Source organism: Ictalurus punctatus, chromosome 29 (assembly GCF_001660625.3).
Source record: "Ictalurus punctatus breed USDA103 chromosome 29, Coco_2.0, whole genome shotgun sequence".
Lineage (NCBI taxonomy): Eukaryota > Metazoa > Chordata > Actinopteri > Siluriformes > Ictaluridae > Ictalurus > Ictalurus punctatus.
Window position 1 is genome coordinate 15,456,577 of NC_030444.2, and position 23,610 is coordinate 15,480,186.

A 23,610-nucleotide genomic window follows, 5' to 3' on the forward strand; every position below is an offset into this window, starting at 1 on the left:
CTGGAAATTGTAGCTTTTATAGTCTGATGAAGTTAAGCTAAAGTCAAGCTGAACTTTTATAAAAGTAGTTCTCTCCTCTACAAGTTACTGACAAAAGGTAGTTAACTACATTGAAGATACTTAAACGGGCAACATTTTTAGTACGTCATGATTGTGAATCCGTTTAAAAATAAAAAGAATAAAAGCATAAACTTGAGAAATAAATATAATTTGATATAATTAGAACCTTTTATCAAACTTCTCCGGTTTTCAGCCCAGCTATCTGCAGCATATCTTTATCTATATCAGCTCTCTAGTCTTCCATCTGTCACGACATGATAAATCATTACCACAGTGATGAAGCATAATGGTTTATATCGCATCAAATGAATAATACTAATAATAATAATAATTCCAGTCTAATGTAATTAAATCCAGAAATATAGCCTACTCATTTTAGGAGATGTGGAGAAATACAATCAGACTTTTATATTCAGAACATAAAATAAATCCCTTGGCGTGCACTGATAAACTTACTGAATGATTTTATTTTATTGGTAAGTAAATGTAAACATTGTTGTGTTTCTTATTAGCAAAGCGCCAGTAATCTTCCCTGTATCAGAGAATAAACTCCAGCGTTCATTTATTCTGGAATTATCATTTACATCACGTGACAGACTGTGGTCGGTCTCTTTCCGTGTCATCAGACGGTCTCTTCCTCTCCAGAACTACGACGAGGCTCTTAATTCTTCTTTCATTAAGTCATGGTGGTTTGGAGAAGAAAACAAGTGCAGAGTATTTTATTTAGAGTGAAACTCATGTGAACAAACACTAGGACTATGTACAGTAACATAAACACAAACAAGACAAGACATGGAATAAACATGAACATGGCATGGATCAGAAAATCAACGACAACGACCTTACTTACAACAGACACTAGACCGAGCGCTATACAGATGTGAGTTAAATACTAGTGCTGCATTGTGCATAAACCTGCTCCAGGTGTTTGTGATCATGTGACTTGGTGAGTGACGTGAACATGAGCAGTGCTGATGGATGCTGTAGTCCCGCAAGCTTATCGGCTCTAACCTGACACCTGATCATGATCATGATGGAAAGCTTGATTAGAGAATCATTTACAAAGTTGCACAAATAAATCACTTTGTATTTGATACTTACAGACTTTTATTTTGTCCTTCAGACTGTGATTTTTTTTTTTCTGACTCCTCAGCTGTCCGTCCATCATGAAGCTGAATCTGTTTCTCCTGTTTCTCACTGGTGAGAGCATTTTTATAAACCACTCATTATTACACACATTAATATTGCACTTACCTCTAACCCTATTTATATCTGATTTTGTGATTGGTGAGATTTTGGTTATTGTTTGCCCTGTGTTTAGTTTTAGGGTTTTCACACAATAAGGATTTCATTCACATTTATTCAGTTCTCTGCATGCAGATTTATTTTATATGCCGTGTGCAACAAGTCATCAGTAACTAAAGTCACGTCAGTAAGCGAGGTCTGATTTGGCAATCATGTATTTCCTCAATTCCTCCTGTACATGTTTCCTATTCTGGTATCTTTTCCTCGGACCCTCAGAGGAAGGAGCTTACAAGCGAGGAAAGAAAACAAGGCACAACTAAATCACTGACTTACTTATTGTCACTGAACTGAACTGCAGGATGGAATTGTTAATTATACATTGCTAATTCTTTAATTTAGCCATTAGGATTATCTATATTCAGATATTCACCAGTTAAAGTTTACTGTGTGTTTCATAAAATATAATATCACCAGCAGGTCTGGTCCCAGTCACTGTATCCGTCCTGAGAACCGTCCCTCACAATTATAACCTGATGATGACACTGGTGACCTGGCCTGTTGCACAGAATTACTGCAGAGTGATGTACACTGACCTGGCAACAATCCTGAGTGATACTGATTGGCTACGATTTGAGAAAGAAGCAGCAAGTAAAGGTCTGACAACATCTGCCTGGGTCGGATTGTACAATGACATCAATAGCTGGCGCTGGTCCATAAACGATCTCCCACTGACGAGTGTCACTTATACCAATTGGAGAACTGGACAGCTTGATAATGCTGGTGGAAAAGAAACATGTGGTCTAATAGATACATCAGGTGAATGGTGGGATGTACCATGTACAGACCTACTCCCCTTCATATGCTACAATGGTGAGTCAATATCCTGATGTTAATTTGCCTAGTCTTGGTTTGATGGCTGGTTTTTCACATTTTGGGTTGTATCTTGGTATCATATTGTCTGTGAGACAGAGACGTGACTTTTGTTTATTTATTTTTTCACAGCTAATTTCAGTGGTGCTGCCAGGTTCATCGACATCAGAAGTCCTCTGCTGACCTGGCCTCAAGCTCAAACTTACTGCCGAACACATCACACAGACTTGGCCAGCTCTCTTAACAGCTCAGACAACGACATGTTAAGGCAGGTGAGTAGTATCCAAGGTAATTCCTGGATTGGTCTTTACATAGGCACATGGAAGTGGTCAGACGGGACCAACGCTTCAAACATCCCATGGGCTCCTGGACAACCTGATAATGCTGGGGGTTACGAGAACTGTGCAGTGGTTAATAACGGACTGTTCTACGATGAACAATGCACCAACCTGCACTATTTCTTCTGTCACACCAGTGAGTCTTTTGTTTTCTCTTATTCTAATATCACATGAAAAATGAATTATTTATTTAAGTTTTGACTTTAAATCATTTTCTGTATCTTGTTTGAAAAAAAAATTTTTTTGAAAATCTTTAGATGCCAAAAGAAGGAAGTGAAAATAAAATGTTATGATATAATAATAATAATAATAATAATAATAATAATAATAATAATAATAATAATAATAAATGCTCCTTTTTATGCTTATAAACACCTTCATCTACAATTTGTTGGTGTTCAGTGCCTTCTGGGTAAACTGTCTCTCAGAAATTTACCGCTATATCGAGCAAACTTCCCTTGAGATAATAAAGTAAAGGGATGGTTGATGAGAGCTCATTAAAATATTTGAATGCAGCAGAAAGTAGCTCACAGTTCACGAGCAAATGACGGCACAAGAAGACGAAAGGAGATGAAGTTCAAATTAAACACAATTTGTTTTCATTTGGTGCAAAAAGTCATTTAGAAATATGACTGTGAAATTTTACTGTATAAAAATATAAATATACCATAAACAAAATGATAACGTAATCAAATCTAACACATAAAGGAGTGTCTGTGCAATTAATGTTCATTTAAGATTGAACTCGTTAAGCCATATATCATAATATTCATTCAGACGGTGCAGTGTCCTGAAGAGGGAAAACTTTACATTATGGAGAAATTAAAGCGCGCGTGTGTGTGTGTGTGTGTGTGTGTGTGTGTGTGTGTGTGTGTGTGTGTGTGTGTGTGTGTGTGTGTGTGTGTGTGTTCCACAGTTTACCCAGCGAGGAGTCAGATAATGAGACTGCAGGTGAAGTCTGATGGGAGTGTGTTTGATCCTGCTGTGCAGTCGTCCATTTTAGATCAGGTGAGTCACATGATGTCTGTGAAATTTGGAGAAACCCATATTAGCATTTCTTACTCTCAAATTTCTTTTATTCTCAAGAATTTTGCTCCTTTTATTATTTCTTGTCTTCTCGGTGACACGTATTCCTTTTCTTTTTGGCTTGAGTAATTAAATCCTGATTCTGATCCTCAGATCAAACAGAAACTGGAGGAAAAAGGCATGTTGGAGAACACCACAGTGACCTGGAAGGTGCAGCCAGATGGAAACATCTTCCACAAGAAAAAGGATGATCTGTAACGTCTAAACGCTCACCTTCAAGTCGAGCAGATTCCAAACTGACTGAAATTTTATTTAACCTACAACATTTCAGCTTTAATCAGTAGGCAGTGTCAGAGGACAAGATTAGCCAGAAGTAGAGGAATAAACGTATTTAATTGCTCTGATTGGAACACGCCCACTTTGACTTTGCAACCGAAATTTTAAAGTCAGATTTCACTGCAACTTTTTAATATTGAACATGTTCAGCTTTTGCTGCAAGAGGCCACTGAACACAGTGATGAGGAGAAAGTCAGAGAGGGTATGTTCAATACTGGGTTTAATGCATCAGTGTGTTGTAGTAAAGAATAATTCTTATATAGAATATAGTGAATGTAACAGAACCTGTAAATACACTGTGTGTACTCTGAACAGTCATATATAATGCACTTGCCACTATTACTGTCATTTATTTCTTCCACATCTACAGTTATAAATATATACTCATTTCTTGTAATGTTTCTATTTTCTGTATCTAAAGGCATTAATAATATACATTAATATCATCAATAAACAATTTTAAATATAAACCTCTTGTAACTGTTTTGTAGTCAGAATTCAGAAAGGTGTTCTATAAAATGTAATTCTACAGATAATATTAACTGCAATACTTACATTGACCAGAAGTCGGCAGTAGAACAATCAGTAACACAAACAAACCGGACCTCATGAAATTGTTTTGAGAAAAAACAACTCTCTTGGCACGCTCCACAAATTTAACACACAGACATGAATATTTAATTGTGGTGAAGAAGATTGGTCTGTTTTTAATGAGGAAAGGCAAAACCACGCCTACAATGACTACGCTGTGGAGAAAGGTATATAAAGGGCTGTGTGTGTTTGCATAATTTGGACTTTCTGCAGACTCTCACACTTAGTTGGTTTTCAATAAAGTTTATTTACTTTTTGACATCTGCTAACCCCTCTGTCTCTGAAGTTTTTGACTTAGGCTGGAAAGGTTGATTTATCCACGACATTCTCTGTCTGTACCAAGCAGTGATCTCGTGTTTGTGTTCCTGGTGTTGACTTTGTTCTCGTTTCTCTGCAGAGTCTTGTTGAGTCTGACCGCCTGACCTCCGCCTGTTTTACGTTGTGGATTTTTGCATTAAACTTTGGACTTGTTGTTTTTGGGTTAAACTACCTAACCTGCACTTGCTTCTGTCCGCGCCTCCTTCACGTGACAGGAATATAAACCTTTAGTAACTATTCTGTAGCCATTGTAGAAATAAGCGTCCTATGGTGTGCAATTCTACAATTAATATCAACTGCAATACTTACATTGACCAGAAGTCGGCAGTAGAACAATCAGTAACACAAACAAAACTGGAGGTGCTACAGATCCAAACACCAGATTTATTTCATTAGTAAAAATATACTTTCATGTAGACACATGCACTGAAAATCCTATTAGAACAATCATCATGACCACCATGACAGGTAAAGATCCTCCTACTTGTTCATCTGAGCAGGTGATGAGGTTTGCATGTGACTGCTTCCAGTCTGCCTTGCTTCGTTTCCTATGTAAAACAGGACTCTTTATTCAAATAGTCACAATGCACTTCTCCTAAAATTGTAAGGTGTGTAAGAATTTAGTCCTGACTGTTTCTGTCTTTTAATACATCATGTAGATCTTCCTTTATGATTATAATACTCTGTAGTTCCTTTCTAGATCCATAATTTTACAATAATTATGATTAAGATTCCTCTACATTTTTTCTTTGTCTTCACGAAGGGTTAGATTTTATCTCACTGCCCAAAAATGCTGCCTCCAAGTTACCAAGAAGAGGCAGTGATGATTTTATAAAGCAGCCATGATAATAACGTGTATGCTGAATGTTGGATCTGATTATTGACACATGGCTGTTCCTCACTAAAGGCAACCTGATGAACTCCTTCACCTCCTTTCTGTGCTGAAATTTGAGGAGGATGGGTCAGTGTTTGGTTTTGTTTAAACAAGCAGTCTGGAGTCTAAGGTAAAGTTAAAGTCAAATGGAAATCAGTCTGCGTCACCCATGTTGTAATTTCTCCATATTAAGAAGAGGACAGGTGAAGTAAGCAGATTTGTAGAGAGTTGTGTACAAGCAGTGAAGATCTACAACGGAGCTACTGAAGAAACACCAGCCTTCAGAGTTTCATATTACAGGTATGTTTTAATGCTCACTGTTTATCCTTATTGTTAGAATTGACTGAAACTTAAACATTTAACACGTGGATTTAAAGTTTGTTAATAAACCAATTATCAGCGAGTAAAAAGTAGCAGATTTCTTCAAATTGAATGATTAATTAATGAAGAAATATTGTAGCATGTTGAGTAAGGTAAGCAAGACATTAATATATTGCATTAATATTAAATAAATCTAATATGGTTAAAATATTTAAAGGTTTAATAGAAGTAATACTGTACAAAACTAATAAAGACACAATCTTTGGAAATCAGTGTGTCTCTATCAGTGTTGGGGAAATCACCTGGAAATTGTAGCTTTTATAGTCTGATGAAGTTAAGCTAAAGTCAAGCTGAACTTTTATAAAAGTAGTTCTCTCCTCTACAAGTTACTGACAAAAAGCAGTTAACTACATTGAAGATACTTAAACGGGCAACATTTTTAGTACGTCATGATTGTGAATCTGTTTAAAAATAAAAAGAACAAAAGCATAAACTTGAGAAATAAATATAATTTGATATAATTAGAACCTTTATCAAACTTCTCCGGTTTTCAGCCCAGCTATCTGCAGCATATCTTTATCTATATCAGCTCTCTAGTCTTCCATCTGTCATGACATGATAAATCATTACCACAGTGATGAAGCATAATGGTTTATATCGCATCAAATGAATAATACTAATAATAATAATAATAATAATTCCAGTCTAATGTAATTAAATCCAGAAATATAGCCTACTCATTTTAGGAGATGTGGAGAAATACAATCAGACTTTTATATTCAGAACATAAAATAAATCCCTTGGCGTGCACTGATAAACTTACTGAATGATTTTATTTTATTTGTAAGTAAATGTAAACATTGTTGTGTTTCTTATTAACAAAGCGCCAGTAATCTTCCCTGTATCAGAGAATAAACTCCAGCGTTCATTTATTCTGGTATGATCATTTACATCACGTGACAGACTGTGGTCGGTCTCTTTCCGTGTCATCAGACGGTCTCTTCCTGTCCAGAACTACGACGAGGCTCTTAATTCTTATTTCATTAAGTCATGGTGGTTTGGAGAAGAAAACAAGTGCAGAGTATTTTATTTAGAGTGAAACTCATGTGAACAAAGACTAGGACTATGTACAGTAACATAAACACAAACAAGACAAGACATGGAATAAACATGAACATGGCATGGATCAGAAAATCAACCACAACGACCTTACTTACAACAGACACTAGACCGAGCGCTATACAGATGTGAGTTACATACTAGTGCTGCATTGTGCATAAACCTGCTCCAGGTGTTTGTGATCATGTGACTTGGTGAGTGACGTGAACATGAGCAGTGCTGATGGATGCTGTAGTCCCGCAAGCTTATCGGCTCTAACCTGACACCTGATCATGATCATGATGGAAAGCTTGATTAGAGAATCATTTACAAAGTTGCACAAATAAATCACTTTGTATTTGATACTTACAGACTTTTATTTTGTCCTTCAGATTGTGATTTTTTTTCTGACTCCTCAGCTGTCCGTCCATCATGAAGCTGAATCTGTTTCTCCTGTTTCTCACTGGTGAGAGCATTTTTATAAACCACTCATTAATATTACACACATTAATATTGCACTTACCTCTAACCCTATTTATATCTGATTTTGTGATTAGTGAGATTTTGGTTATTGTTTGCCCTGTGTTTAGTTTTAGGGTTTTCACACAATAATGTTTTCATTTACATTTATTCAGTTCTCTGCATGCAGATTTATTTTATATGCCGTGTGCAACAAGTCATCAGTAACTAAAGTCACGTCAGTAAGCGAGGTCTGATTTGGCAATCATGTATTTCCTCAATTCCTCCTGTACATGTTTCCTATTCTGGTATCTTTTCCTCAGACCCTCAGAGGAAGGAGCTTACAAGCGAGGAAAGAAAACAAGGCCCAACTAAATCACTGACTTACTTATTGTCACTGAACTGAATTGCAGGATTGAATTGTTAATTATACATTGCTAATTCTTTAATTTAGCCATTAGGATTATCTATATTCAGATATTCACCAGTTAAAGTTTACTGTGTGTTTCATAAAATATAATATCACCAGCAGGTCTGGTCCCAGTCACTGTATCCGTCCTGAGAACCGTCCCTCACAATTATAACCTGATGATGACACGGGTGACCTGGCCTGTTGCACAGAATTACTGCAGGGTGATGTACACTGACCTGGCAACAATCCTGAGTGATACTGATTGGCTACGATTGGAGAAAGAAGCAGCAAGCAAAGGTCTGGCAACATCTGCCTGGGTCGGATTGTACAATGATATCAATAGCTGGCGCTGGTCCATAAACGATCTCCCACTGACGAGTGTCACTTATACCAAATGGGACACTGGAGAGCCTAATAATTCTGGTGGAAAACAAGCATGTGCTATAATAGATATAAATGGTAACTGGGTGGATAAACAATGTACAGCCCTATACCCCTTCATATGCTACAATGGTGAGTCAATATCCTGATGTTAATTTGCCTAGTCTTGGTTTGATGGCTGGTTTTTCACATTTTGGGTTGTATCTTGGTATCATATTGTCTGTGAGACAGAGACGTGACTTTTGTTTATTTATTTTTCACAGCTAATTTCAGTGGTGCTGCCAGGTTCATCGGCATCAGAAGTCCTTCTATGACCTGGCCTCAAGCTCAAACTTACTGCCGAACACATCACACAGACTTGGCCAGCTCTCTTAACAGCTCAGACAACGACATGTTACTGCAGGTGAGTAGTATCCAGGGTGAGTCCTGGATTGGGCTTTACACAGGCACTTGGAAGTGGTCAGACGGGACCAACGCTTCAAACATCCCATGGGCTCCTGGACAACCTGATAATGCTGGGGGTTACGAGTACTGTGCAGTGGTTAATAACGGACTGTTCTACGATGTACGATGCACCAACCTGCACTATTTCTTCTGTCACACCAGTGAGTCTTCTGTTTTCTTTTCTATTGATTCAGATATAACATCAAAAATGTATTATTAAGTTTTGTCTTTGTCATCTTCTGTGTCTTCTTTGAACAGAAAGACATTGTTGAAAATCTTTAGATGCCAAAAGAAGGAAGTGAAAATAAAATGCTATGATATAATAATAATAATAATAATAATATGCTCCTTTTTATGCTTATAAACACCTTCATGTACAATTTGTTGGTGTTCAGTGCCTTCTGGGTAAACTGTCTCTCAGAAATGTACCGCTATATCGAGCAAACTTCCCTTGAGATAATAAAGTAAAGGGATGGTTGATGAGAGCTCATTAAAATATTTGAATGCAGCAGAAAGTAGCTCACAGTTCACGAGCAAATGACGGCACAAGAAGACGAAAGGAGATGAAGTTCAAATTAAACACAATTTGTTTTCATTTGGTGCAAAAAGTCATTTAGAAATATGACTGAAATTTTACTGTATAAAAATATAAATATACCATAAACAAAATGATAACGTAATCAAATCTAACACATAAAGGAGTGTCTGTGCAATTAATGTTCATTTAAGATTGAACTCGTTAAGCCATATATCATAATATTCATTCAGACGGTGCAGTGTCCTGAAGAGGAAAAACTTTACATTATGGAGAAATTAAAGCGCGCGTGTGTGTGTGTGTGTGTGTGTGTGTGTGTGTGTGTGTGTGTGTGTGTGTGTGTGTGTGTGTGTGTGTGTGTGTGTGTGTGTGTGTGTGTGTGTGTTCCACAGTTTACCCAGCGAGGAGTCAGATAATGAGACTGCAGGTGAAGTCTGATGGGAGTGTGTTTGATCCTGCTGTGCAGTCGTCCATTTTAGATCAGGTGAGTCACATGATGTCTGTGAAATTTGGAGAAACCCATATTAGCATTTCTTACTCTCAAATTTCTTTCATTCTCAAGAATTTTGCTCCTTTTATTATTTCTTGTCTTCTCGGTGACACGTATTCCTTTTCTTTTTGGCTTGAGTAATTAAATCCTGATTCTGATCCTCAGATCAAACAGAAACTGGAGGAAAAAGGCATGTTGGAGAACACCACAGTGACCTGGAAGGTGCAGCCAGATGGAAACATCTTCCACAAGAAAAAGGATGATCTGTAACGTCTAAACGCTCACCTTCAAGTCGAGCAGATTTCAAACTGACTGAAATTTTATTTAACCTACAACATTTAAGCTTTAATCAGTAGGCAGTGTCAGAGGACAAGATTAGCCAGAAGTAGAGGAATAAACGTATTTAATTGCTCTGATTGGAACACGCCCACTTTGACTTTGCAGCCGAAATTTTAAAGTCAGATTTCACTGCAACTTTTTAATATTGAACATGTTCAGCTTTTGCTGCAAGAGGCCACTGAACACAGTGATGAGGAGAAAGTCAGAGAGGGTATGTTCAATACTGGGTTTAATGCATCAGTGTGTTGTAGTAAAGAAGAATTCTTATATAGAATATAGTGAATGTAACAGAAGCTGTAAATACACTGTGTGTACTCTGAACAGTCATATATAATGCACTTGCCACTATTACTGTCATTTATTTCTTCCACATCTACAGTTATAAATATATACTCATTTCTTTATTGTTTCTATTTTCTGTATCTAAAGGCATTAATAATATACATTAATATCATCAATAAACAATTTTAAATATAAACCTCTTGTAACTATTTTGTAGTCAGAATTCAGAAAGGTGTTCCATAAAATGTAATTCTACAGATAATATTAACTGCAATACTTACGCTGACCAGAAGTCGGCAGTAGAACAACCAGTAGCACAAACAAAACTGGAGGTGCTACAGATCCAAACACCAGATTTATTTCATTAGTAAAAATATACTTTCATGTAGACACATGCACTGAAAATCCTATTAGAACAATCATCATGACCACCATGACAGGTAAAGATCCTCCTACTTGTTCATCTGAGCAGGTGATGAGGTTTGCATGTGACTGCTTCCAGTCTGCCTTGCTTTTATAACTTCTAGAAAAAGAGCCACTGAGTTTGTGGAGTCTAATTTTCATCGGCTGTGACATGCAACTGCTGAAAGTTCAGAATGTTCATTTGTTGTATTTTGGATCTCTCTGATTTTAAATAGTAACTGGGTTGGTTAGTTGGTGTGAATCGCTCAATCACCTGCTTCATGCCAACATCTGAAGGCTGCACTAGCTGAGTAACAGAAGTGTTGACTCCAAATCCCAGCACAGGCTCTCTGACTGCTGGACATAAGGAAATGTGGACAGTTTTGCACTGACATTAGGATTTAATGTAGTATTTAATTTGCAGGTTTGATTTACCCTCAACTGTGTAATAAGACACTCTTTCTGGGTCGGCCACTTCTGGGAAGGTTCACTACTGTGCTGAATTGTTCCGGTTGGAGATAACGGCTCTCACTGTGGTTCTTTGGGGTCCCAGAGCCTTTGTATAGCTTTGTAACCCTTCTCAGGGTGGATTTTGCTGTTAAACATCAATATTAATAGAATATGGTGATACCTGTCCCATAATGAGGATTAGGATGGATGCAATTGCAGTTGAGAGCTTTAATAAAGATTATAATATTCAGAGCACAAGGCAAAAGACATAACTAAAAACCTGCAATGATCAGGCAATCAGGCTAGAGCAGGTGACACAGAAATCAAACCCAGAATAAACAAAACAATGGCAGGGCTGGGTAAAATATAGATGATGTGACTGAGCAGTCTCTTAAGTAGTGTTTTGTGATTGTCAGTGTGATCGGGAACAGGTGTGTGTGATTAGTCCTCAGGAGAAGGTGCCTTGTCTGTGTTCCATTTGGAGTTGTAGTCATCGGTCATGTTTGTAGTTCGTGGTGCATTATGGGAAATTGAGCTGATAGTTTGCTTTGACATGACAATACCATTAATCTGTGAAACTGCTAGTTATTTATAATCCTGTAGAATTTAATATTGGTGCATCCAGAGTGTGAACTTGGACCCCTCTAAAACAGCCCACAAGTAAACTGTATGCAAAGAACCTCTAGAGATGGTCTGTATGGTATGTTTGTGGTTCGTTTTGTCGTCCAAGACAGGAAGAATAGATTTTTTTGAATAAATTTTACTAGCAAACATGCTCCTCTGAGGTTGCGTTCAGCTGTAAGACAAGCCCTCACATTTGCTTCTACAAAGAACTTCATATTTAACCTGGAGAAAAAGTCACCAGTCTACACAGCACAATCCAGGAAATGTTTATCATTATGAACTTGTGGCTCCACAAAGCCAGAGCTATGCACATTCAATCCTAATCCTACTTTTGTAGATCTGCATCTGGGACGAGGCCTGTTGCTGATATTTTATTGCATGATATGCACCGTAAAGCTACGCTGCTGAATATACAGCATGAATATGGCCAAGTTAAAGACGTCTGTACTTTTTACAATCCAATCGTGTAATTCAGCCTGGTGTTCCAGTACTGTATGAGCCTGCTGTGTCATCACTGGAATACTCGAGGAGGCATGTTTACAACAGCTGTGTCATTGCTTACATGATTTATTTTGGCTGGAGTGTTCCTTTAAGGTTCTTGTAGAAGTGCTTGGTGTAACTAGATGCTGTGCAGTATTTTGGTGTATAAGACTAAGCTGATCCAGCTGAAAGGTTATATGCTGGAGTTTTCTTTTAAATAGCTCAAAGTCATGTTTCCTGTCTTGGCAGCAATCTGTGCTTGATATGACAGTTCATGATTTGCTTTGTGATTCTCTTCCACCTTGTGGTCAAAGTCTGTATTACACACAAAATATGAACATGTTGCTGATGTTCTTTCACCACAGACACTATTAGAAGCGCACCCCCGCCCCCCTTTTACTTTTTTTTCTTTTTTTTTCTTTTTGAAATTTAATGATGAAACCAGGTGCAAAATATTAACTTTAATCATGAAATATTAACAAGAGTGAGTTTAATAACTGATCTGCGTGTGTTTCCTGCTGTGGGTCTCAAAGTGTGCAGGTCCCCCACTGAGTCTAAAACTTCTACTGACCTTCTAATGACCACAGCACAATAATATAGTAAACTATAGTAAAGTAAAATAAGTAAACCTTAATTTATAATAGCGCTTTTCGAAACCAAAGGCTACAAAATACTGCATAATAATAATAATAATAATAATAATAATAATAATAATAATAATAAAGTAAAATAGAATTAAAAGTAATAGTAAACACATGAGTTGTAAGATGCTGTCGAACACCTCAGTTGAGCAGGAACATTAAATATATAACGGAAGGCTTTACAGAAGCACATTACTTTAATAATTTACCGCATACGCTGAAAAAGCACAATCACCTTTTATTTTCAGCCTAGCCCTAGACAGGGAGAGTAAACCTTGATCAGATGACCTTAATGACCTTTCACTGCTGTGCAACGGGCCAAGGGGCCTGTGTGAAAATGTATTTGCCCCCCATAGTTACTAATTCCCCAAATCTATGGAACTGCGTTCATAATGGGGTTCGGCTGGACTAGACGCAACCAGGATTGATTACTGCAAATGGCATGCCAAAAAATGACATCGGCCAACAAAAACCTGCCATATTAACTCCACCTTCTACATTTCTCCACAAAACATATAAAACACACGGAGAAGCTGGATTTGAACCACCAACCTGTAGATTCAGCAGCAAGGATTTTATCACAAAGCCACCAAATCCCACAAAGAAACTCACGTGTCATAGCACCTTCATCTTTTAAAATGACCTCCACCAAAACCCCACCATCTTCGTCTCCTCGAGCCTCACGTATATTCAATCCCAGCTTTTGCAAAACTTCAGCTCTGCTCAACTTGAGATCTCTTGAGCTTAACAGAGAACATGTCAAAACTATCCACATAAATTTAAAAATGAATTCCTTAGATGACGTCGGTGTTGATCTTGCTGTCAGCCAGTCCTGAAGGAGATCTACACAGCAACCGTCCAGACTGCTGAAAGCCAGGCCTCTGATGTCCGAGGTCATCGTTGGTTGGCTTCATCATGATCGTCATTATTATGAGGGTCTTTTATTAATTACAGAAGAGTTTTAAGCTTTAAATCTCCAGAATCTTTAGGCTGCACATGTGGGCCAACCCTCAGCAGCAGTGAGTGAGTCTCAGAGGGCAGAAGCTCCAAGCTGAAGTAGAGCATCAGGATGGATCTTGATTCACCCACACATGGCATTTAGAACCTCCGAGATCTCTCGGAGCATGTTAGAGCCTCCAGGGGGCAGCACTGCCTCACTAACTTTCAGTAAGAGCTTTCTCAGCGTCACAGAGGATCTGGAGCCTAATAAAGACTCTTACCCCAGCAGCAGCTCCATGAGTGAACTGGCAAACTGCACTGTGCACAAAACTCTTCAGAGTTTCAGTCATGGCGAACAGCCCTTCTGAACATTTGTCTAAGTGATATTCGGAAAGATAAACTCACCTGACAGGTAGATGAACAATCAGAAGAGTCTTACGCTCGAGCAAAGTCTTTAGAATAGTTGGGTGAGTTTGGTCTGTGTTACCCGTGTGGTCTCTCAGAGAGGATAGAGGAAGTCACTTTCAGATTTCAGTCTCATTTTAAAACAGTGTACTGTACGTTAATTGTGTTAATTGAAATATATTTCTAAATAGTATTTCATAGCATAGAGTGAGTGAAGGGGAACCAGTGACAATTACTGAGCACAAATAATAAAGAGTTGTGTTCTGCCTGTAACACAATCCTCCACAACCCGATGATTTGCTTTGAGCTCTGCTTCCACCTTGTGGTTAAAGTCTGTATTGCAGAATCAAAGTGCCGACACACTACCGTTTTTACATTTCCCAGATAAATGAATCACTTCATGCCTAGAATAATAATCAAGGAATCCTTTAATGGATACACCGAGTCATTACTGACCAGAGTCATGAAAATATCCCTGTATGATTCATCTGTATGATCCCATTTGTACAATATTGAGGTAACACGCTGCAATGTCTATACAATATACTGTTAGTAATAAATACAAAAAATCCATGAAAAATATATCAGAATCAATGAAAAAGCAACCGTGTGTTCATTCCAGCAGTGAAACAGGAGAAAAGAAATAAATAAAGTTTTCAGTACTGATGGAGCCGTAAGAGCGCAAGGAGCACGATGACCTGAGAAAAACTGATTAACATTTCATTTAATATAATTTAATTCTATTTTATAAAATACACACTGATTTATTGTGGTGAGAAAAATGGCATAATTCCAGCATGATGCTGTTTTATCTTTAAAACAGATAATCCCTTTTTTTTAATTACAACAATCACGTAAATAGAAATTGTGTTTGTCTATATTTCCCACTTTCAGTCGTCTCTTTAGAAATATAAATGTAAAATAAAGGCCTTAAAATAATCAAGAGCAATGTGTACACATAACAAACCTGCAAAATTCTATGGTCAAAATTCTTTTAAAAAAAAGAGGAAAAAAAAACAAAGTAGTCGCAGAGGAGAGACAGAGGAGACAAAATAGAGTTACAGTAGAATCACAGGAGAGTCATAAAGGAGTCACAGGGGAGTCAAAGAGGAGACAAAATAGAGTTACAGGAGAGTCGTAGAGTTGTAGAAGAGTCACAGGGGAGTCACAAAGCCAGAGTTTGAGGTACTGATCTTCTGACTGCCTGTTCTGGAAAGTTCCACAAGTATCAGATTGCACTCTCGTAGGTGACCCGGGCATCTGATGGTGACAGAGTACCCTGACTTACAGCTGTAACACACACACACACACACACACACACACACACACGCACACACACACACAGAGTTAACGGCCTGTATATAAGTGTTTATACTTTTAGATTTCAGAATCACATCAGTTTATCTAGACACGTATCCACATATCCATCCATCAAGATATTCCTCCACTCATCCGTCCTCCCATCTCTGTGTGTGTGTCTCACCCCACTCGGGGTTCTTGGGTCTCCTCAGTAGGCGTGGTCCACACAGGCCGATGAGCAGCGCTCCGAGTGGAGCAGTGATGAGGATGGAGAGAACGGCCACGCTCAGCACGTCCATACCAAAACGCTGACACTCCTCATCCTGCTTCACACGCGCCGTGTCCAGAGCCGTCGAGCCAATCGCAGCCTGCCGAGAGAGACAATCAGCCAATCAGCTTGCAGCGTTCACTTTACCTTCATTTCCTGTTCCCTGATTAGTACAAACCACTGACTCAGGACATCTCTATTTACTACACACATAAATAACACCATATATATATACACACACACACACACACACACACACACACACACACACAGAAGAAAGGAGAGAAGAAAAGGGAAAGAAGAGAAGAAAAAGAAACGAAAAGACATGTGAGATGTGAGTGTGTCGTAAACAGGTTATAAGCTGTATGTAACGAGGCTGTAAGTGAAGGTGACCTGAACAGTGGCTTTAGGCATCCAGGCCAGAGCGATGAAGATCTTCTCTTTCAAATCAAATCCAGCGCAGAGCACCATGAGGAAGGTGAAGAAGATCCTCACACTCAGGGCAATGCTGAGAGTGGCCAGACCCAGAGCTGAGGACACACACACACACACACACACACACGCACACACGCACACACAAACACATACAGTAATAAAATTATGAATTAACCACTTCTTTTCTTTAGTATTTTGTGTGCATGTGTGTGTGTGTGTGTGTGTGTGTGTGTGTGCATGTGTGAGACTGACCCACTGTGATAGGCTCTAGAGCACCGACCCGGATTTCAGCTCCAATCAGTCCAAACAACAGAGGCTGAAACACATCCCATACCTTACCTACAACCTCCTCTACAGAAGCCTGAACACACACACACACACACACACACACACACACACACACACACACACACACACACACACATACAGATACACACACACATACAGGTACACAAGAAAGAAGAAAAAGGAGAAAGCAGAGGAAAATTTAAAAAGAAAGAAAAGAAACAGTTGGAAGAGTAAAAAGTAAATTCAGTTAACAATTAGTAATTCAGTGATGAAAAAAGAAATGGAATAAAGAAAGAAAATAAAAAAGAAAAAGGGAAAAGAAGCAGAAAAAAGGATGAAGAGAAGTGAAGAGGGAAATAAAACGATTTATTATCTACATGCAGAAAATATATTTACATAAAGAAAGAGCAATGCAGAAAGTGACCCGGTGTTTGGGGTTTTTTGCGAGAGAGAATCGTACTTTATTTTCCCAGCCGGTTCCAGCGAGGAACGCGAGGACGAGCGTACAGAGTCCTCCAGACCCGGGGAATCCGGCCACGTTAGAGCCGAACACAGCAAACACACCGAGACCGAGCAGCAGGAAGGAACGCTTCAGCACCAGACCTTTCTACAGAACACACACACACACACACACACAATGCAACACTCGATTACTTTCACACATCTACAGCGTGAATTTATTCTCTACACTAATGTAATGTCGTGAGTGTGGAGTGTAATCAGGAGTCTTCACCTGGTCTTCACTGGGAAAATAACGAAGGAAGAACCCGAGAGCCACGCCCGCAACCACACCCCCTAAAACCTCTAAAAACCCTCGGAGGATGTTGAACCAGGTAGAGCCTGCAGGGGGCAGCACAGAGACGGGGTTATAACCAGAGTTCAAATCTCATTTCGGCACACAGAGTTTCAGCGTGAGGTTCAGGTACCGGTGGCGAAGGCGATGCCGAGGCAGGTGGTGAACCCTGTGATGGCCAGGACATCGTCGAAGCTTCCGGCGGCCATTAAGAGCGTGGGCACGCCCTGCTCCGCCCCGTACCCGTCCTTCTGCAGTAGCAGCATGGAGGGAACCACCACAGCAGGAGACACGGCACCCAGAACGAACCTGAACACCACAAACACACCGACAGCTACGGTTTACTGTTAGACCTTCATGCTTCACTTATCTACATAATTCAAATTATTATAACTGTATAGCAAAACAAACACCTTTTACTTAAACTGCACTTGTATTAAACTGTAAAGTGTGTGTGAGTGTGTGTGTGTGTGTGCGTGTGTGTGTGTGTGTGGGTTTAATAACTGCAGCCGAACCCCAGTATGAAGCCCCAGATCCAGGGAAGTCCCATGAGGAAGTGAGACAGCAGAGCCACGGTCGAGCTTTCGATGAGACACGGACCCGCAGCCACACGGACACACACCGCCTTCAGCTTCCTCAGCGCCTGAAACCAACACCACCTCAGATAAAATGGCAGATCACGTCAGAACTGCTTCCACCCTCGATGTGAAATTACAGCGTGTTAAAATGAACTGAAAAACAATCTGAAACATTTTAGTGGAAAATACAAAAACTTACAATAACCTGGTTGCATAAGTATACACACCCCTAAACTAACACTCAGTTGAAGCAGCTTTTGATGTTATTACACCACTCAGTCTTCTTGGGTAAGAGTCTGTCAGCGTCGCATCTGCACTTGGTGATATTTTCCCACTCTTTCATGCAAAAACATTCTAGATCCATCAGATTGTAATTCAAAAACTTTGATCTTCTTTTCGTGAAGCCGTTCCTTAGTTGATTTGGATGTGCTCTTTGGGTTGTTGTTTACCTTCTTTACTTATTTACCTTCATTAACTTACATTTCTCCTTATTTACAAAATTCTATTTTAGCTCTAACAACACATGAAGGGAAACTAAAACATGAACACGTGTCCCAGAAGGTTGTGGGCGGAGTTTGGGAATGATTGACGTACCGAAGCGTCCAATCCCAGGCCAGCTCGGGTCAGAATGACAGCCAGGGCGCCGTTTCTCAGAGACGCGGACCATCTGAAGTCGATGTACACCGCCTCCGTTACCACGGGGATGTTCCTGAGGAGGACACCTGCTAACAACATACCTGAACACACACACACACACACACGGTGAAGATCTAAGTACCCTCTGGGATATCAGCTACACTTTTCTCACAGATTTTGGCTGGAGAAAGACAAACATCTACAACGTAACTGAGACACTTGTTTAAACAGGACAGTTTATTTTTTTATGAAAGATGAAAATATTATTTTAAAGCAGCCAACAGGAACAAACTCTTCAGCAGCAGGTTTTGGTATTTGCAACTTTCTTTCTTCTGTTACAGCATATAAACCTCAAAACTATAATACACAATTAACTGCAGCTATTCAATATTAATTCAGCTGAAATTAACCACATGACCAAAGAACATTTATGTTTCAAAAATATATAATATCACAGTGTGTCTCTTTTGATGACATCATCTTTTCGCACCTCTTCAGCTGATAGAAACAGACAAAAAATTCACCTTATATGGAAAAGTTAAAAAGTCAGTGAGAATAAAAGAAGGCGTGATACCCAGGAGAGGGGGGAGGGGCGGGAGGCGGGGCAGACGGACTAATCCCACAAGCTTTCCTCCAATCAGAGAGCAGATAAACACGATGACGATGCCGAACAGGTTTCCTCCGGGGAGACACTCGTCCTCAGTGATGGACCAAACCACTCCGAATAACACCGCGGCCATGGATGCTGGACACACACACACACACACACACACAGAGGTCCAGTTAAATAAATTTAGCCACACAACCCTAATGCTACGCTGATTAGCTAGAAAACCTAGCTGATGTTGAGCAGATGATGGTTGTCATGGTAACACAGCGATATTTTCTGACAGGCTTTGGCTGGTGTAAAATAAATCAGCGATAAAATGAGGAGACTCTGATACGGATAGAATGTAGGGGCGTGTCTAAATTTGCATACTGATGCATATACATTTTATTGTTAATAAGGATAAAGGTGTAAAGATGTTCTTGGGCCATCTTTAGTTGTTTCTTAGGATTTTGAGTAACATTATAATTATTTTTAAACGTTTTTATTTTATTCGTGGCTCAGAAGTTTGGACCGTTGGGGATTTGTGTATAATTTATTACAAGTGATTGGTAAATTTTCGGTGCACCCCTTCGCCCCACTCACCTTTGGTGATAAGTGATGCCAGCAGGCCGCGGGGGGGACACGGGCACCGCCTCCTCAGCCACCCACAGCATCGTCGCTTTGGCTCCGTGTTGGTGGAGGCGTCTATCGGGTGTCCGGGTCTCTGCCCCTCCGTGTCCTCCGTGTCCTCCGTGTCCTCACTCAACAACGCATGGAACGTCTGATTACCCGAACACTGCTGGAAATATCAATACAAACCTAATCACAAAACCATGCTGAAGAACACCTTACTCTGTGTGTCTAGGTGTGTGTGTGTGTGTGTGTGTGTGTGTGATTCGCACAGGTACACGTGAAGCCCAGCCCGTGTTGACTCCCATGTAATCAGAAATATTAGATAAAGAGTGTATCAGTGGAGTCACAGGTTCCTATTTGTTCAGCAGGGTTTGTCTCACACACACACACACACACACACACACCGCATAAAACCTACTCATGTAACAGCAGAGCGTGTAAATCTAACACACACACACACAGTGACCAGAAAAACTAAAAGGTGTGAACTGTATGTCTATTATAAAACTATTACAATATTATACATCTTAATAAATTAAACTCTTATATGTAATAAGACACAGTAAAACAAATTTAGTTTTAAACTGAATTTTAATGAATAATTAAGCACAGTATGAAATGAAAGAATGTCAGGACTTGAATGATAACGTTAGTAATAATAATGGAAGATAAACGTAAACGTGTTTTTAACGCGTGTCGTACCTCAGCATGGTTTCCCACCACAGGAGCTTCTTCCTCCTCCAGCGAGCGGGATGAATCGATTTGAGACTCAGCATGGTCCATAATACCGAGAGATCACTTCATCTCCGACCAGCGAGGACGTTCACGCCACTTCCACCTCCACTTCCCGCCCACTAACTGGGCGGAGCTACAAGCAGCCTGTCATACACCAGGGAGGATAAATTCAGGTGTTTAATCTGCACCTCTGTTATTTATATAAAGCTGGATGATATGGCTAAAATATTATATTGCTATACTTTTTAAAACATGCATGATACACAATATAGCATGTTGAGTTCGAGACTGATTCTTCAGAAGGAGATGTTTAATTAATTGTCTGTAACAGCAGCTCTGACACGTTTATATTAATGCGCTCCTTTCTACAGAAACAGCTCGTTCACAGGGACTTGTACGATGGACGCGCCATATAAATCGCTGATATGGTGAAGTTTTCTTAAAGTAAGGAGATGTTTATGTGAAGGAGTCTCCAGTGTCAGCACTTTGTAACAGTCAGACGTACAGCGATCAGCCATAACATTAAAAGCACTGACAGGTGAAGGGAATAACACGGATTATCTGGTTAGAGAGCAAGTGAACAGTCAGGTCTCGAACTTGACGTGACATGACAAGCCGTGTGTTTTTTTTTTTCTTTTATTAACATCAAGACAGGAGAAGGTGAGACAGGTGAAGGAGTGAGTGTTTATAGCTGCTATAACGTAAGTGAGAACAGGAAGCGACTCGTACTGTGGGCGTTACGCAACTCTAAACTGATAAGAAGAGGAATACATTTTATTCCTTATATAAAAATTCTGATTTTGAACCCCATTATGGTCAGAAATGTGTGTAGTTTTTAGTTGTTGTGCATTGGGCGTGGATCAATACAGGGTATTTTGGATACATTATGAATAAATCAAGTTGTTTTTAAGGCTTAAACGTAATTTTGTTTACATTTTAATGTAAAGCGTTGACTGAATTAACGCTTTTGTGGTTGTGATGTGAACAGAGGCGTAAACCGGGATAAAAGCAGCTTAAATTGAACAGTTAATCCGATTTTAACTAGACTACACACTAATTAACTCACCATATGCTACTTTAGCACCATATGGACTGAAAGATTAAGATACAAATATATTTACTATAAAATTTACAAAAAAAAAATACTATCAAATTACATAAATATTACAGTATAAATTTAAGGTCGCTGAATCCACACATGGCCCATAATGCACCAGTGTCTAGTGTGTGTAATTACTTCTACCCTAATTAGTGCACTTATATACAGTGAACATGGAGCCATTTTGGGATTCATCGCATTTTAGTGAAGTTAATAAAGATGATATTTTGTGCTTTATGTACGTTAACTCTGTTATTTTTCTACCGGGTTACAGTGTAAACAGCCAACCGACTGATTCAACTCGTTATAAGAAAAAGAAAAAAACAAGGTGGGGAATAAAATCATGAAGTACATTTCCGGTTTAGCTAGTTAACATAATACCTGTTAAAATTTAAACCGGTTGTCATGGTTACTCACTTCATACCGAGCTCGTGCTTCTTCCTCTGGTGTGGATGCTGAAGAAAACCGCTGTGGTGCTGAAATCCCCGGCTCGATCCCAAATACTTCCTCACTCTCTCTGACAGCGCACTACTTAAACTGTGATGTCATGGCGGTTACTCCCTACTCAGTGCACTAGAGTATAGGGAGCGGTTTGGGATTGAACCAATCACAGAACTATAAGGAAGCGGGGGAAAACTAAAATGGAAGCCGATTGTAAACAGCCCAGAGTTTAATAGCGATATTATAGAGTGGCGCAGGATGACGTCATTCTATAATGCCAAAACGAATTAGCATTTTAGCACTTCGTCCCGAAGTCAGGTTTTTAAAATGGGATTTTGGTTAAAAGAATGAAATAAGGACTGTGGTAAACACAAGCTCGAAATATTTTCACTTTCATTCTACGACATAAAATACACCAGTTATACCCCACTCATGATTTTTTAAAACGCTTTTACGCGTACTGAAAAAGGCGGTCGCTAACAAGTTGCTAAATGAGACTACGGAGTTTGTCGGGGACATTAAACGTCATAACGCCGTACAGGACAAATATTTGCAGATAAGCTGGTTCGGGTTTGCTGTGCACAATTGCTCCCGAAAAATGTGGATGATTTATACAGTAAATCCGTGTTATGGAAAATGTTTGAAATCAAGTTTGGAAAAGTAGTCGGAAGCTTGGTGATGGTGACGTTTAAATCGAGCGACCGTGGTGTAGTTCATTTACAGCATATGTTTAGCTTTTTATTTCTGGCGATTGTATTTAGGCCTCAAACTCCATAAAAGTTGTGTTCATTTGTGAAAATTATCTTGCTGGACAAAACGTGTTAGTACTGTAAACGTTTGTTGATCACAGAGCTTGTTTTTAGCTATAATACAAAAGCCTATGGGAAAATCCTATTGGGTTTTTGTCCAGGAAACCAGTGTGATGCTAACTTCCGGTTCCGGTACAAAGTGACGTCATCGCTGCAGCACGCTATTGATCATGACAAAACATTTTAAAAATAGAACAATAACATTTACATTTGTAAAAATTTATTAGAAACATCACCAGACAAGACTAAGGTTCCTCACATTCGAATTGGGAGACATTTTGATACCCTTTGATTGAGAAATAATAATTATTGGCACCCTTTCATTCAAAAATGAATGGGACTAAAAAATAATAATAAAATAATCACAAGATTGAACCATAATCATTAGTGCTTTACCCTCTTTTATGTCTTTTATTTGATTAATGATTTAATTCAAAACGGACCAACGTGATGTGTTTTAATTCATTGCAACGACAGGAACACATCACAGGTTATTTATCCATTACAGTGTGAAATAATCACAGACTCCATCCTCCATCGATGACGTGTTCGGCTCCGGTCACGTACCCCGACTGCACAAACAAAATGAGCATTTCAGTTAATAGACATAATAATTACATTAGCAGTAAAGAAAAAAATATTCATGA

The 23,610-nt window shown here is 39.1% G+C and overlaps 3 protein-coding genes across 12 annotated transcripts in view; 1 reads left to right on the plus strand and 2 right to left on the minus strand.

Moving 5' to 3' along the window:
- Nucleotides 1–1,698: 1,698 nt before the first annotated feature.
- LOC108261818 (macrophage mannose receptor 1-like) lies at nucleotides 1,699–10,529 on the plus strand. Its single transcript, XM_053677597.1, has 4 exons — nucleotides 1,699–2,175; nucleotides 8,593–8,934; nucleotides 9,701–9,792; nucleotides 9,964–10,529. The coding sequence occupies exons 1-4, from the start codon at nucleotides 1,839–1,841 to the stop codon at nucleotides 10,066–10,068; spliced, it is 876 nt and encodes a 291-aa protein (XP_053533572.1). The 5' UTR covers nucleotides 1,699–1,838; the 3' UTR covers nucleotides 10,069–10,529.
- Nucleotides 10,530–14,770: 4,241 nt separating this feature from the next.
- On the minus strand, nucleotides 14,771–22,441 carry si:dkey-162b23.4 (sodium/hydrogen exchanger 9B2). Of its 5 annotated transcripts, none has more exons than XM_053677602.1 (13): nucleotides 22,131–22,441; nucleotides 20,582–20,758; nucleotides 19,850–20,042; nucleotides 19,232–19,402; nucleotides 18,616–18,758; nucleotides 17,959–18,086; nucleotides 17,577–17,752; nucleotides 17,384–17,490; nucleotides 17,111–17,257; nucleotides 16,615–16,723; nucleotides 16,321–16,457; nucleotides 15,844–16,027; nucleotides 14,771–15,650 (listed from the first exon to the last, which is right to left on the minus strand). In XM_053677602.1, the coding sequence occupies exons 2-13, from the start codon at nucleotides 20,660–20,662 to the stop codon at nucleotides 15,589–15,591; spliced, it is 1,638 nt and encodes a 545-aa protein (XP_053533577.1). In that variant the 5' UTR covers nucleotides 20,663–20,758; nucleotides 22,131–22,441; the 3' UTR covers nucleotides 14,771–15,588. The 5 variants fall into 5 exon arrangements, with proteins under 5 accessions (XP_053533577.1, XP_053533578.1, XP_053533575.1 ...); XM_053677603.1 differs by having other exon boundaries at nucleotides 16,615–16,678; nucleotides 19,850–20,045; nucleotides 22,131–22,438; XM_053677600.1 differs by having other exon boundaries at nucleotides 19,850–20,045; nucleotides 22,138–22,434.
- A 725-nt stretch (nucleotides 22,442–23,166) lies between these two features.
- Nucleotides 23,167–23,610, minus strand: part of bdh2 (3-hydroxybutyrate dehydrogenase, type 2) — a 7,480-nt gene continuing 7,036 nt past the window's right edge. For 5 of the 6 annotated variants that reach the window (XM_017460791.3, XM_053677314.1, XM_053677313.1 and 2 more), the window contains one exon: nucleotides 23,167–23,535. In XM_017460791.3, the coding sequence (XP_017316280.1) occupies nucleotides 23,482–23,535 (54 nt within the window). In that variant the 3' untranslated portion in view covers nucleotides 23,167–23,481. 6 annotated transcript variants of the gene reach the window in all.

Excerpts from the sequence above, each read along its gene's own strand:
- si:dkey-162b23.4 (XM_053677600.1), bottom strand. The coding sequence starts at position 20,662 with ATGGACCATGCTGAGTCTCAAATCGATTCATCCCGCTCGCTGGAGGAG. Across the intron at positions 17,258-17,383 it reads ATTTTCCCAGTGAAGACCAG|AAAGGTCTGGTGCTGAAGCG; the intron begins GTGAAGACTCCT and ends TGTGTTCTGTAG. Across the intron at positions 16,028-16,320 it reads TGCCTAAAGCCACTGTTCAG|GCTGCGATTGGCTCGACGGC; the intron begins GTCACCTTCACT and ends CTCTCTCGGCAG.
- LOC108261818 (XM_053677597.1), top strand. The coding sequence starts at position 1,839 with ATGATGACACTGGTGACCTGGCCTGTTGCACAGAATTACTGCAGAGTG. Across the intron at positions 2,176-8,592 it reads CCCCTTCATATGCTACAATG|CTAATTTCAGTGGTGCTGCC; the intron begins GTGAGTCAATAT and ends TATTTTTCACAG. Across the intron at positions 8,935-9,700 it reads CTATTTCTTCTGTCACACCA|TTTACCCAGCGAGGAGTCAG; the intron begins GTGAGTCTTCTG and ends TGTGTTCCACAG.